The following is a 16304-nucleotide window of genomic DNA, read 5'->3' on the forward strand; positions in this document are numbered from 1 at the left end:
TCTCCAGCGGGAAAAAAACGGCCGAAATCTCAATGGGCTCTCCTCCCCGGTGTAGCCCTGTGTGTGTTAACACATCTCCCATCTCTCCAGAGTTTTGGGAAGAATTCTCCTGCCTGATTTCTCATTCATAGAATTTCGGCCCTGGGAATCATTCCGGGAAAACCGTGACATCCCATATTATCCCTGCTTTGGAAGCATGAGACTGAAACCTTGGTTAGATGGTGTCATGGTGCACATGTCCATGACTTGTAGACAACGACACTGAAACAAATGATTGGTTGAAGAAAGACTCTTTCTTGTATCTCGTCAAGGCAAAGTCAAGAGTCCTGGAACCAAAGACAATGTGGGATTGAGTAGCGCATTCCGTTTGCCAGCAATACTTTGACTTAAGGCGCCAAAGTGGAGTGTTTGTTGCGCACGCCACTTACTAAAACAATGTAACTTGTCAACAACGTTTCTAGCGTGTATAAAGCTGCCCATTTAAACGTACATACTCCAGTAATGTGAAATATGTGACTAGAATTACAACCTAAGTGTTGATAGAGTAGAATCGTATCATTTAACCGACCTCGTGTGTTTGTCTGAAGCGCCGTGTCCTTGTTGAAGTGCCGGTGTGCATGACGCACGAGGCAAATTAGTCTACGAGTCATCGAGGAACATTTATTGGTTGACGGGAATAACCAAAGTGATGAATTGTCGCCGGGGTGAATTACTTCATGAATGTGTATTGTGACTTAAAGTAGAAGTTATGGCACAAGTTATTGAAGTGTGTGTGTGTGTGTGTGTGTGTGTGTGTGTGTGTGTGTGTGTGTGTGTGTGTGTGTGTTTATGTAAAACCGTTGTTTATTATATATGTCCATGGGAAATTACTCATTTATGGTAGAAATGTGTTTTGGGGCTATCATGATGGAACATTCCTAGTTGAAGGGAGTTCCTGGAAAGAGTACTTAGGTGCTCAGTTGGCTTTTGCCTGGGAGAGAGCAGGCTGGACAGGTAACATGTTGGAGCAGGCTGGACAGGTAGCAGGTTGGCTAGAGTAGAGTTATACCTGGGAGAGAGCAGGCTGGACAGGTAGCAGGTTGGCTAGAGTAGAGTTATACCTGGGAGAGAGCAGGCTGGACAGGTAACAGGTTGGCTAGAGTAGAGTTATACCTGGGAGAGAGCAGGCTGGACAGGTAACAGGTTGGCTAGAGTAGAGTTATACCTGGGAGAGAGCAGGCTGGACAGGTAACAGGTTGGGTAGAGTAGAGTTATACCTGGGAGAGAGCAGGCTGGACAGGTAACAGGTTGGCTAGAGTAGAGTTATACCTGGGAGAGAGCAGGCTGGACAGGTAACAGGTTGGCTAGAGTAGAGTTATACCTGGGAGAGAGCAGGCTGGACAGGTAACAGGTTGGCTAGAGTTGAGCTATACCTGGGAGAGAGCAGGCTGGACAGGTAGCAGCTTGGCTAGAGTAGAGCTACATCTAAGTTTTGTTCTAGACAGTGAGTTGTTGCCTGAATAGTTTCTACTGAGAATGTGTTTGATTTATTCAATTCTTTGTCAACGTCCTGTTTGTTATTTTCTGTACACATTTTATTGGCCAATTAGTCCTGCACCTGTTAATATTGTAAATCAAAGCCTCTAAGAGAGGTAAGCACCAGAACATTCTGTCTGTCTCCTCACTGTCCAATCCGCTGCTTCGATTACTGCTTCACGGATCGAAAATTCCAGAATGATATTACAACGGACATGCAACAGCAGACTTGTATATCTGTGGGGTGGATTTGCATCCATTTTGCACATTTTGTACAGCTATGTAAACTATCATGAATGAAGTAATGGCATTCTGTATTACAATGAACATTCGGCAAAGTGAATGAACGTGTAGACGGATGCCTAATGGTTGTCTTTCTAAAGAAAGTCCTGCTAAATGAGAGCTCCACCAGCCTCGTGACTTCCTCTCAGTCTGAAAAGGTTGACCTTTCAACAAATAGAAATGCTTTGAAGACTCCAATATCCATCCACCTCCACACCTGGCTCTCTTTGTCCGCCTGGTCTTCCAATGTTTCCCTCGCTCTCGTTCTGTCTCTATATGTCTTCTCTCAGAGGTCCAGAGACGCGTGTTTGAAGCTCAAGGGCTTTGATGCTGTTATGGGGAACCTAGCTCAGAGATGGATATCTCAACATTGTTTAACGGTTGTCTTGTGGTTGTGTAAAGGTTGTCTGAGGGTTGCCCTGAGGAGCCTTAAGCCTCCCAGCATGCTCCACTCTGGCAGCGCTTGGTGTCGATCCGCCAACTTCTCTCCCATGACCCTCTAGTCCTGCCCACCGCAGGAGGCCCTCCCTAGCACCATACCACTCTAATTTAATGAGAGAAAGAAAGAGAGAGAGAGGGAGGAGAGGCTTGGTTGAACTGTGGGTGGGCTCTGGTTGAAAACGCTCTGGCCTCCGGGCCCTAATTGCTAGAGGATTCCCTCAGCTTACCCTACACATTCTCCCTCACTCTCTCTACCTCTCTTCTTCCCCTCACTCTCTCTACCTCTCGTCTTCCCCTCACTCTCTCTACCGCTCATCTTCCCCTCACCCTCTCTACCTCTCATCTTCCCCTCACCCTCTCTACCTCTCATCTTCCCCTCACCCTCTCTACCTCTCATCTTCCCCTCACTCTCTCTACCTCTCATCTTCCCCTCACCCTCTCTACCTCTCGTCTTCCCCTCACCCTCTCTACCTCTCATCTTCCCCTCACTCTCTCTACCTCTCTTCTTCCCCTCACTCTCTCTACCTCTCTTCTTCCCCTCACTCGCTCTACCTCTCGTCTTCCCCTCACTCTCTCTACCTCTCGTCTTCCCCTCACTCTCTCTACCTCTCGTCTTCCCCTCACTCTCTCTACCTCTCTTCTTCCCCTCACTCTCTCTACCTCTCATCTTCCCCTCACTCTCTCTACCTCTCATCTTCCCCTCACTCTCTCTACCTCTCGTCTTCCCCTCACTCTCTCTACCTCTCTCCACCATTTGACCTCTCTCTGTCCCTTACTCTCCCTCTCTGTCGCTTCCATTTCCTCCAGCTATAACGTCTCGATATCCTAGATCCAGCTCACACACACAAATACACACACTTATACAGAACACACACACACACATACTCCCCACCACACAGCGCCAGTATACAACAACATCCCCTACTTTGATAGTGATTTATAGGTGGTTGTGAGTGTGTGTTCAGGTAGAAATCCACAGGGGGCTGTGTGCACGACTAAACTCCCCTCATTAGAGCTAGAGTGTACAGCCAGGCAGGCTTATTACTCACACAGGACACACACACACTGACACGTGTGTGTGTGTGTGTGTGTGTGTGTGTGTGTGTTGTTTGTACTAAACAGTCATTCTCACCAGACTTGCTACTGGCCCTCCAGTACAGTATGAGTCACAGTCCTCAGGCCTCCATCATGTCTGGCTCCTACTAAAGCCCTCGGCAGCCATGATGGCTCCAAACAGCTCCAGACAGCGCTGAAACAGTGTTAGAAACTGTCTCCTCTCACGTGTCTCCTCACTCTTAGTGTGGCTTCTCGCAGAAGCACTCAGAGAGAGAGAGCGAAATGGAGAGGAGGGGGAATAGAGAGGGAAGGAGAGAGAAAAGTGTGGGATTGAATTATATCCAGCCAGAGGGCCGGCTTGATGCTAATGTGCTAAACTGCTTGGCTCCATCTCTCCCTCTCTCCAGATCCCTCCCTCCCTCTCTCCAGATCCCTCCCTCCCTCTCTCCAGATCCCTCCCTCCATCTCTCCCTCCAGCTCCCTCCCTCCATCTCTACCATCTCTCCCTTTCTCCAGCTCCCTCCCTCCATCTCTCCCTCTCTCCAGCGCCCTCCCCCCATCTCTTCCTCCATTTCTCCCTCTCTCCAGATCCCTCCCTCCATCTCTCCAGATCCCTCCCTCCATCTTTCCAGCTCCCTCCCTTCATCTCTCCCTCCAGCTCCCTCCCTCCATCTCTACCATCTCTCCCTCTCTCCAGCTCCCTCCCTCCATCTCTCCCTCCATCTCTTCCTCCATCTCTTCCTCCATCTCTCCCTCTCTCCAGATCCTCCCTCGATCTCTCCCTCCAGCTCCCTCCCTTCATCTCTACCTCCATCTCTCTAGCTCCCTCCCTCCATCTATCTCTACCTCCATCTCTCCCTCTCTCCAGTGCCCGCCCCCATCTCTTCCTCCATTTCTCCCTCTCTCCAGATCCCTCCCTCCATCTCTCCAGATCCCTCCCTCCATCTCTCCCTCCAGCTCCCTCCCTCCATCTCTCCCTCTCTCCAGCACCCTCCCCCATCTCTTCCTCCATTTCTCCCTCTCTCCAGATCCCTCCCTCCATCTTTCCAGCTCCCTCCCTTAATCTCTCCCTCCAGCTCCCTCCTTCCATCTCTACCATCTCTCCCTCTCTCCAGCTCCCTCCCTCCATCTCTTCCTCCATCTCTCCCTCTCTCCAGATCCTTCCCTCAATCTCTCCCTCCAGCTCCCTCCCTCCATCTCTTCCTCTTTCCAGCTCCCTCCCTCCATCTCTACCTCCATCTCTCTAGCTCCCTCCCTCCATCCATCTCTACCTCCAGCTCTCCCTCTCTCCAGCGCCCTCCCCCATCTCTTCCTCTCTCCAGCTCTCTCCCTCCATCTCTCCCTCCATCTCTCCCTCTCTCCAGCGCCCTCCCTCCATCTCTCCCTCCATCTCTCCCTCTCTCCAGCGCCCTCCCTCCATCTCTCCCTCCATTTCTCCCTCTCTCCAGCTCTCTCCCTCCATATCTTCCTCTCTCCAGCTCTCTCCCTCCATCTCTCCCTCCCTCCATCTCTCCCTCTCTCCAGCTCCCTCCCTCCATCTCTCCCTCTCTCCAGTTCCCTCCCTCCATCTCTTCCTCTCTCCAGGTCCCTCCCTCCATCTCTCCCTCCATCCAGCTCCCTCCCTCCATCTCTACCTCCATCTCTCCAGCTCCCTCCCTCCATCTCTTCCTCCATCTATCTCTACCTCCATTTCTCCCTCTCTCCAGCTCCCTCCATCTCTCCCTCTCTCCAGCTCCCTCCCTCCATCTCTCCCTCTCTCCAGTTCCCTCCCTCCATCTCTTCCTCTCTCCAGGTCCCTCCCTCCATCTCTCCCTCCATCCAGCTCCCTCCCTCCATTTCTCCCTCTCTCCAGCTCCCTCCATCTCTCCCTCTCTCCAGCTCCCTCCCTCCATCTCTCCCTCTCTCCAGCTCCCTCCCTCCATCTCTCTCGCTCCTCTCTGGGCTCAGGTTAACATATTGGAGTTTTCAAACAATACCTGCTCTTATTTTGACAGCTCACCTCCTACACACACACACACACACACACACACACACACACACAGGTTCAGATATCTGCACACCCTGAAGGGTCCGGCCAATCCGAGAGCTTGTTAGGACCCAAACCATAATCGATGTAGGGATGTTTCTCCTGTTGTCTTTTTATCTGATAGAGTTCGATTAGGCATCCTATCTCTGACTCGGCGCTAGGTAAACTGTCTTTATGGTGTGTGTGTGTGTGTGTGTGTTGTTAAGCCGACCACTGAGAGTAACAAGTCTTTTCTCTCTCTCTCCCCCTACTGTAGCCATGCATCTGTTTGGTCTGAACTGGCAGATGCAGGAGACAGAGGGCTACGGCTTTGAGAACGGTCAGGGGCGGTCAGACACCACACCCAACACCATCACCGCACTGTCTGCTGATAACGGTAAGAGGCTAGAACACACACACACACACACTGCCATCATTCATCCCGGACCATTATCCAAAGGCATAGCCCAGCCACCAGCCAAATGGTGTGTGTGTGTGTCCGTGTGTGTGCGCGCGTGTGTGAAGACTACCAGTCACACTCTCACTGAACACTTCATAATGCAGTCACTCTATCAAACTCTATTTGCCACTGACCTCCAGACACACACTGTATCCTCATCGGACACACACTACAGCTCTAAAAACACACACACACTTTTTGTAGCTGTCTTACACAGCAGTGTTTCTCTCTATCGATCCCTTTCTCACACCAACACACATACACCTTTGTAACACACACACCTTTTCCATGTCCACCATCACTCTGAATCCCCTGTGGAGGGGAGAGGGGATGGTAGTACTGCAGGTATTTGAGGTAGTACAGACTCTGTGTTGGTCTCTGTAGGCTGAGGTGAGACAGAGTGGCTTTATCTGGAAGTGGACTGACCTTACAAACTAAGTCTATGACTGGGCAGCAGAGAGCTGACGAGAGCAGGGTTTCTTAAACTATGGGTCGGGACCCAAAGTGGGACCTGGGCATGTGAGAGGTGGGGTCGCACGTTATGATAGTCTAAAATCACACACCTTTTCTTCTTCATTTGGGCCGAGTGTAGGCTAAAGTGAGCCTAGTAGAGATGAAATAAACCCATGACACTGGGCCATCATACTGCAGAGAGCTGAGGAGAGAATGGACTAGCATGAGCCCCAGTACTTCCACCACCGTCTCATCTCCCACTGTGAGACCGGCTTAGTCTGCGTCCCAAATGGCACTCTGTTCCCTATTTAGTGCACTACTTTTGACCAGGGACCATAGGTCTTTAGTACAAAGTAGTGCACTGTATAGGGAATAGTGTGCCATTTCAGATGTAGATTATCTGCTTCTTGTGCCCGTGATTTGATCGGTGTCCGTGCGTCCCTGTGTGCTCCTGTCCCTCCAGTGCTTGTGTAACCGTACAGGGGAGGGTAGAGTCGTTCTCCTCCCCCTCCTAACCTTCGCGGACACAATTAGGTTGATACTTGTTTAGTTCTAAGACCAGGCCATCGCTCTCTTTTATTTTCTCTCGGACTCTCTCTCTCTCTCTCTCTCTCGAACAGTGACTGTCACCACCATTCAGACAACATTCAGACAGACAGATCTCTAACTGAGGTGAACTGAGAGGCTAAAAACCACTGTGGAGGAGGAGGAAAAGGAGTGGTCATGCTAACATGATAGTGTTTACATTAACGTGAGGAAGTAATGAATGCTCTCAATCTAATGAGCGCTTCCAGCCCTCATCATAACAGACTAATTAGCACCGCCATGCCGCCACTCAGCACATCACTTCTAATCAATACAAATCCCTCCCTACTCCGTTCTCTCCTCCTTCAACTAACCTTGGCCTCCTCTCTCTCTTCCTCTTCCTCTCTCTCTGTGTGAGCCGGAGCCATCAACGATCTGCAGTGACAGCCTATGGCTTTGTTCACTGATGTGAATGAATGGACTACCACAAATAGACATGAGCACACACACAGATACAGACAGACACACGCAGACACACACAGTGCTAGAAAGGTAAAGTGCATCTAAACATACATGCACACATTGATAAATATACGCTGACTCTCCCTTCACAGTGAGTGTGTGTTTGTGTGTCTGTCAGTGATGCGCGGGGTCAGCTGTTTGTTGACCGGCACCTACACGCAATTGCTAATAACCTGTCTGCAACCGCCCGACTATGTGTGATAAATAGGAGGCATGCACCCGACCCTAACCCGCTAATATACCACATGTGCTGAACTCTTCCTTTTTTTTTGTCCTTTTTGCCTCGGTGGATCGCCGTGAACTTTTTCTGCCAAGTTCCCAAAAGTATTTTGCTATTGGCGTGTATTTGGCACATGTACTGTTAGGCCCTAAGGCTTAGGTTTACGCCCTAATGTCAGATCTAAATCATGAAAGAAAAACCTCAATGTATCATATAGATATGAATTGCACAAGAATTATCATACATTTATGGATTTTTTTTTGATGGATCGTTTTCTCTTTATCCAACCTGCCGGCCACGCACCCGCCCTTCATCCACAAAATCTTTCATGACCCTAAACCTGCCCGCCCCGCGGATACAGGAGTGGGGATCTTAGTTTGATCACCCTGTTGCAGGAGAACCGTACAACTTTACAAATAATTCTAAAACTTGTTGTGTGTTTGAGGTTTAAAAAGCTTCTGAAGTTTGTAATTTCCACTTTGAAATTTGAGACTTGATTTTCCCCTACAAAAAATGTCCGTTAATTATAATCCACATAACAATTTCTTGTTGCTGTAGGATTATTTTCCTGCTGTAGCAAACTGGCTCAGATTAAGATCCCACATCTGTATAATCACGGGGACTGCGGGCTATGAGTCAACCTGCGCATCGTGTGTGTGTGTGTGTGTGTGTGCCAGTTTGTGTGTGCCAGTGTGTGTGTCCAGTACCTATCGCTGGACTGCATGTTGTTGTTCACCTCTGTAATAGGCAGGTAACCTAAAAGCACTCTCTCTATAAGAGAGTCTACCCAGGGGGAGGAAGAGCAGGGGAGCAATCACTCACTCTCACAGATGATTGGAAGTGTTGGATTGCGTTGCACTGGGCGAGAGGAAAGGGCTTTGTTGACAGGTCTATATGGAGTGACACAGCAACGTGTAGAAGACAGTGTAGTAAAGCTAGCAGACAGTGTAGTAAAGCTAGTAGAGAGTGTAGTAAAGCTAGCAGACAGTGTAGTAAAGCTAGCAGACAGTGTAGTAAAGCTAGCAGACAGTGTAGTAAAGCTAGCAGACAGTATAGTAAAGCTAGCAGACAGTGTAGTAAAGCTAGCAGACAGTGTAGTAAAGCTAGTAGAGAGTGTAGTAAAGCTAGCAGACAGTGTAGTAAAGCTAGCAGACAGTGTAGTAAAGCTAGCAGACAGTGTAGTAAAGCTAGCAGACAGTGTAGTAAAGCTAGTAGAGAGTGTAGTAAAGCTAGCAGACAGTGTAGTAAAGCTAGCAGACAGTGTAGTAAAGCTAGAAGACAGTGTAGTAAAGCTAGCAGACAGTGTAGTAAAGCTAGCAGACAGTGTAGTAAAGCTAGCAGACAGTGTAGTAAAGCTAGCAGACAGTGAGGTAAAGCTAGCAGACAGTAGAGTAAAGCTAGCAGACAGTGTAGTAAAGCTAGTAGAGAGTGTAGTAAAGCTAGCAGACAGTGTAGTAAAGCTAGCAGACAGTTGGGTAAAGCTAGCAGACAGTGTAGTAAAGCTAGCAGTGTAGTAAAGCTAGCAGACAGTGTAGTAAAGCTAGCAGACAGTGTAGTAAAGCTAGCAGACAGTGTAGTAAAGCTAGCAGACAGTGTAGTAAAGCTAGCAGACAGTGTAGTAAAGCTAGTAGAGAGTGTAGTAAAGCTAGCAGACAGTGTAGTAAAGCTAGAAGACAGTGTAGCTAACTAGAATTAAATACTCATGTTACATTCACGCAATCTTACGCATTAATGATGTATACACACACACACACATTTCTAGAACTGTGGATAATGTATGGTTTGCCATATCATTTTAGTAAGACCTTAGCTGTGTTCGAATACCCATACTAACATACTGTATACCTCATACTTAATGAGTAAATACTACATACTATATAGTATTAGTTTATTTCAGTACTGTATACTGTAAACAAACGGTATGCTTTCAGTTGACCGTTCTAGCTCTTGGCCTGTCTACCGGAAGTTGATGCTGTTGCTATGCAACCTCTTGCTAGCTAGTTAGCATAACAAATTACTAGTTAGACATTTTACGACTTTGGGTGTGTTCTTAAATTCAATGTGGAGTGCCAGAGTGCGTTGTCAGATTGTCCGTTTGTAAATTCAAAACGTTTAGCTCTCGGAGTGCACACTGGACGTTCAGGACAAGGAGTAAGGTTGATTTGAGCGTTCTGACCTTACAGCTGCTGTCAAGCTAACATTGGCTAGCTTGCTAGCTACTTCCAGACACAAATTAGACCACTCGGACCATTTTACTTGCCCTAGCAGGCAGTTTTCATGTTATCCAGCGCGTTGGTGACTGTAACTGTGCTGCTGGCTACAATTGAATTAGGCTTTTTTGCCGACCGTTTACTGACACCGGCCATATTCAACGGGTGTTGAGCGCTTGTAAATTCATTATTCGTAATCGGAGTAGATAGCCAGAGCGAATTTACGAAAGCACCCGAATGTCCATTGAGAACGCACAACAACTATACTACACCATTTAGCTAATATACTGGCAAGTTTGATGTATAGGTAGCCAACTAATGTTAGGTAGCTAGCAAACATACCGGTACATACTGCTGTAATGATATGCTACGTGGTTTGTGAGTACAGCGTAGCTAACAAAATGTCAGCCAACATAACGTGTAAGGTAACTTATTTGAAAAGTCATGACTTTATTAAATTGCTCAACATTTTCTTAACATTTGTCATAATCAGTTAAAGCAAGGAATTTGTATCCGCTCTCGTTGTACTTCGGCTGCATATTTTCCTCTATTTTCTTCCACGATGTGAAGCCACGCCCATTTCCTGAAGAATTGCATTATGGTCCCTAAAGTACGGAAATAGTGTCCCCTGCGTGTATGCTTCATATTTTGGCGAATTTAGTACGATATCCTGGAACTTTTGGGATACTATCTACAGTTTAAGTTGGAAGTTTTCATACACTTAGGTTGGAGTCGTTAAAACTCGTTTTTCAACCACTCAACAAATTTCTTGTTAACAAACTATAGTTTGGGCAGGTCGGTTAGGACATCTACTTTGTGCATGACACAAGCAGTTTTTCCAACAAATGTTTACAGACAGATTATTTCACCGTAACACAATTCCAGTGAGTCAGAAGTTTACATACACTAAGTTGACTGTGTCTTTAAACAGCTTAGGAAATTCCAGAAAATTATGTCATGGCTTTAGAAGTTTCTGACAGGCTAATTGACATCATTTGAGTCAATTGGAGGTGTACCTGTGGATGTATTTCAAGGCCTACCTTCCAACTCAGTGCCTCTTTGCTTGACATCATGGGAAAATGAAAAGAAATCAGCTATGACCTCAGAAAACAATTGTAGACCTCCACAAGTCTGGTTCATCCTTGGGAGCAATTTCAGAACTCCGGAAGGTACCACATTCATCTGTACAAACAATAGTACGCAAGTATAAACACCATGGGACCACACAGCCATCATACCGCTCAGTGAGGAGACATGTTCTGTCTCCTAGAGATGAACGTACTTTGGTGTGAAAAGTGCAAATCAATCCCAGAACAACAGCAAAGGACCTTGTGAAGATGCTGGAAGAAACAGGTGCAAAAGTATCTATATCCACAGTAAAACGAGTCCTATATCGACATAACCTGAAACTCCGCTCAGCAAGGAAGAAGCCACTGCTCCACAACCGCCATAAAAAAGACAGACTACGGTTTGCACATGGGGACAAATATCGTACTTTTTGGAGAAATGTCCTCTGGTCTGATGAAACATGAATAGAACTGTTTGGCCATAATGACCATCATTATGTTTTTCCTCCAAACATAACGATGCTTTGCAAGCCGAAGAACACCATCCCAACTGTGAAGCACAGAGGGTGGCAGCATCATGTTGTGGGGGTGCTTTGCTGCATGAGGGACTGGTGCACTTCACAAATAGATGGCATCATGAGGGAGGGAAATTATGTGGCTATAATGAAGCAACATCTCAAGACATCAGTCAGGAAGTTAAAACTTGGTCACATATGGGTCTTCCAAATGGACAATGACTCCAAGCATACTTCCAAAGTTGTGGCAAAATGGCTTAAGGACAACAAAATTAAGGTATTGGAGTGGCCATCACAAAGCCCTGACCTCAATCATATAGAAAATGTGTGGGCAGAACTGAACAAGCGTGTGCGAGCAAGGAGGCCTACAAACCTGACTCAGTTACACCAACTGTCAGGAGGAATGGACCAAAATTCACCCAACTTATTGTGGGAAGCTTGTGGAAGGCTACCCGAAACATTTGACCCAAGTTAAACCATTTCAAGGCAATGCTACCAAATACTAATTGAGTGTATGCAAACTTCTGACCCACTGGGAATGTGATGAAAGAAATAAAAGCTGAAATAAGTCACTCTCTCTACTATTATTCTGACATTTCACATTCTAAAATAAAGTGGTGATCCTAACTGACCTAAGACAGGAACTTTTTACTAGGATTAAATGTCAGGAATTGAGTTTAAATGTATTTGGCCAAGGTGTATGTAAACTTCCAACTTCAACTGTAGCTCCATTCTATGACCAATAATATTATATACTCAATCACGTCACAAATAGTACGGTTAGTGCGGTTAGTATGAGTATTCGAGCTCTTGTCTTCCTCCATGGCATCATGTGCAATCTGATCAGTGTATTTGATCTGATCTGTGTATGTCATCTGATCTGTAAATGTAATCTGATCTGTGTATGTCATCTGACCTGTGTATGTGATCTGATCTGTGTATGTGATCTGATCTGTGTATGTGATCTGATCTGTGTATCTGATCTGATCTGTGTATGTGATCTGATCTGTGTATGTGAATTGATCAGTGTATGTATAGCTGTCAGAGCTGGTGGTGTCTAGCCTGAGCTGAAGCTGCTGCATTTTCACACAGCAGTATGACCTTGTTCATCCTTGTCCTTGTTGATGCACCACATAACCCTGATCAAGAGAGAGGCTTTCTCTACTTCTGTGTTGATCTAGTTCTATCAGTGATGTTCCAACAATTAAGAGCCGCTAATACAGATTACTGTTTGACTGCTAGCAGTAATCTGACTCCCGCAACACTCCCGACTCCTGACAACCCTCAATACATTGGCAACACTGTTGAGCCATAGTAGATTATAACAGAGAGAGAGAGCCAGACATTCTAAGAAAGCATCTATGTATCTACTGTTGCACACAGTAAAATGTTATGTTGATGGATAGTTAGTTTTTCTTAACTTAGTGCGCTGATAAATAGATGTTCATCTTTTTTCTCATGTAGGGGGGACTGTTCAATACACAGCATGATATTGATTGTGTTACTATTCAAACACATCTCATCTTTACTGCTTGAGGGCAGCAGAATCTCATAAATACCGTAAAACTTTGCCATTTAATTAGAAGTTTTACGGTATGAGGTCATTTTTTACCCTAGCTCACAGAGAGAGAGAGAGAGAAAGAGAGAGAGTGAGATATAGAGCCAAAAAGACCAGTGTTTCACTAGCAAGCAGCATTTTGCGTCTAATTGCTTCTTTGGACAGTGGAATCGCCCTTTGTAAGCATGTACTGCACCACACATTATCTCTCTCTCTGTGGCGTTATGAATCTCATAGTTCCCCTGAACCATTCACACATACAGTGGGGCAAAAAAGTATTTAGTCAGCCACCAATTGTGCAAGTTCTCCCACTTAAAAAGATGAGAGAGGCCTGTAATTTCCATCATAGGTACATGTCAACTATGACAGACAAAATGAGAAAAAAAAATCCAGAAAATCACATTGTAGGATTTTTTAGGAATTTATTTGCAAATTATGGTGGAAAATAAGTATTTGGTCACCAACAAACAAGCAAGATTTCTGGCTGTCACAGACCTGTAACTTCTTCTTTAAGAGGCTCCTCTGTCCTCCACTCGTTACCTGTATTAATGGCATCTGTTTGAACTTGTTATCAGTATAAAAGACACCTGTCCACAACCTCAAACAGTCACACTCCAAACTCCACTATGGCCAAGAACAAAGAGCTGTCAAAGGACACCAGAAACAAAATTGTAGACCTGCACCAGGCTGGGAAGACTGAATCTGCAATAGGTAAGCAGCTTGGTTTGAAGAAATCAACTGTGGGAGCAATTATTAGGAAATGGAAGACATACAAGACCACTGATAATCTCCCTCGATCTGGGGCTCCACGCAAGATCTCACCCCGTGGGTTCAAAATGATCACAAGAACGGTGATCAAAATTCCCAGAACCACACGGGGGGACCTAGTGAATGACCTGCAGAGAGCTGGGACCAAAGTAACAAAGCCTACCATCAGTAACACACTACGCCGCCAGGGACTCAAATCCTGCAGTGCCAGACGTGTCCCCCTGCTTAAGCCAGTACATGTCCAGGCCCGTCTGAAGTTTGCTAGAGAGCATTTGGATGATCCAGAAGAAGATTGGGAGAATATCATATGGTCAGATGAAACCAAAATATAACTTTTTGGTAAAAACTCAACTCGTCGTGTTTGGAGGACAAAGAATGCTGAGTTGCATCCAAAGAACACCATACCTACTGTGAAGCATGGGGGTGGAAACATCATGCTTTGGGGCTGTTTTTCTGCAAAGGGACCAGGACGACTGATCCGTGTAAAAGAAAGATGAATGGGGCCATGTGTCGTGAGATTTTGAGTGAAAACCTCCTTCCATCAGCAACGGCATTGAAGATGAAACATGGCTGGGTCTTTCAGCATGACAATGATCCCAAACACACCGCCTGGGCAACGAAGGAGTGGCTTCGTAAGAAGCATTTCAAGGTCCTGGAGTGGCCTAGCCAGTCTCCAGATCTCAACCCCATAGAAAATCTTTGGAGGGAGTTGAAAGTCCGTGTTGCCCAGCAACAGCCCCAAAACATCACTGCTCTAGAGGAGATCTGCATGGAGGAATGGGCCAAAATACCAGCAACAGTGTGTGAAAACCTTGTGAAGACTTACAGAAAACGTTTGACCTCCGTCATTGCCAACAAAGGGTATATAACAAAGTATTGAGATAAACTTTTGTTATTGACCAAATACTTATTTTCCACCATAATTTGCAAATAAATTCATAAAAAATCCTACAATGTGATTTTTTGGATTTTTTTTTCTCATTTTGTCTGTCATAGTTGAAGTGTACCTATGATGAAAATTACAGGCCTCTATCATCTTTTTAAGTGGGAGAACTTGCACAATTGGTGGATGACTAAATACTTTTTTGCCCCACTGTACACCACAGGTCCTCTGAACCAATTCTGCAATAATTAATGGATTCTTAACAACAGCTTTTGTCCATTGGTAACCGTAGCAGACCAGTCGATTCCCCCGTGACCGCCATTATTCCCTTCTGAGGAAGCCTATAGCTCTCTCTCTCACAGACACACACACACTGTGTTACTGTAAGTTATAATATTACTGGAAATTACTGGTAGTGTGTGTGACCGTGAGCCGGGGTTCGTTAATGTGGTGGTGACAAAGACTGAAATGGCGTGTCTGGACTATAGAAATAAAATAACTGAGACCAGGCTACTGTTCTGCCTACTGCCTCATTAGAATAACCATACCACAGTACAAACAGACCTGAGACCAGGCTACTGTTCTGCCTACTGTCTCATTAGAATAACCATACCACAGTACAAACAGACCTGAGACCAGGCTACTGTTCTGCCTACTGCCTCATTCGAATAACCATACCACAGTACAAACAGACCTGAGACCAGGCTACTGTTCTGCCTACTGCCTCATTAGAATAACCATACCACAGTACAAACAGACCTGAGACCAGGCTACTGTTCTGCCCACTGCCTCATTAGAGTAACCATAACACAGTACAAACAGACCTGAGACCAGGCTACTGTTCTGCCTACTGCCTCATTAGAATAACCATACCACAGGACAAACAGACCTGAGAACAGGCTACTGACACATTACAACATTACTGTAGCAGCCTAGTGCCTCATTACAACATTACTATAGCAGCCTAGTGCCTCATTACAACATTACTGTAGCAGCCTAGTGCCTCATTACAACATTACTGTAGCAGCCTAGTGCCTCATTACAACATTACTCTAGCAGGCTGGTGCCTCATTACAACATTACTCTAGCAGCCTGGTGCCTCATTACAACATTACTGTAGCAGCCTAGTGCCTCATTACAACATTACTCTAGCAGCCTGGTGCCTCATTACAACATTACTCTAGCAGCGTGGTGCCTCATTACAACATTACTCTAGCAGCCTAGTGCCTCATTACAACATTACTTTAGCAGCCTGGTGCCTCATTACAACATTACTCTAGCAGCCTGGTGCTAGGATTACCATCTTAATCTGATGGCTGAATTCAGGCCGCCGCTAACAATCTAAACAGCTGTATTCAAATGCATAGTGATGATGCCTTCCTCCATTCACTTTCATCATTACAAGTGCGTACTACTTCATCATGTTGTCCTAAACTGGAACCATATTTCTGTCATTCAGAATGTTAATCTAATCTCTCTCTTTGCTCCATCCCCTCCCCACTCTCTCCCTCTATCTAGGTAAACTAGGGGTGTTCCTCCAGGAGAACAACACCATAGACACGGGGGAGGTGGACGTGGGGCGCAGGGCCCTTCAGGAAGTCCCACCAGGGATCTTCTGGCGCTCCCAGCTCTACATTGACCAGCCCCAGTTCCTCAAGTTCAACATCTCAGTGCAGAGGGATGCGTTGGTGGGGGTCTACGGCAGGAAGGGCCTTCCCCCCTCACATACACAGGTAGGAAGGACACCACACACACACACACACACACACACACATTAGGTTGGAGGTGTAATTGGACTGTCACACTCAAACATACAGGTAGGGT

The 16304-nt window shown here is 46.1% G+C and overlaps 1 protein-coding gene across 19 annotated transcripts in view; it reads left to right on the forward strand.

Moving 5' to 3' along the window:
- The window catches only part of LOC110498654 (teneurin-3), a 439962-nt gene that overhangs the window by 322065 nt on the left and 101593 nt on the right, over positions 1-16304 (forward strand). For all 19 annotated transcript variants that reach the window (XM_090210457.1, XM_090210459.1, XM_090210460.1 and 16 more), the window contains 2 exons: positions 5577-5696; positions 15999-16213. In XM_090210457.1, coding sequence (XP_090066583.1) covers positions 5577-5696; positions 15999-16213 — 335 coding nt within the window. The remainder of the gene's footprint in view (positions 1-5576; positions 5697-15998; positions 16214-16304) is intronic.

Source organism: Oncorhynchus mykiss, chromosome 19 (assembly GCF_057628025.1).
Source record: "Oncorhynchus mykiss isolate SJ-2025 chromosome 19, ASM5762802v1, whole genome shotgun sequence".
NCBI lineage: Eukaryota > Metazoa > Chordata > Actinopteri > Salmoniformes > Salmonidae > Oncorhynchus > Oncorhynchus mykiss.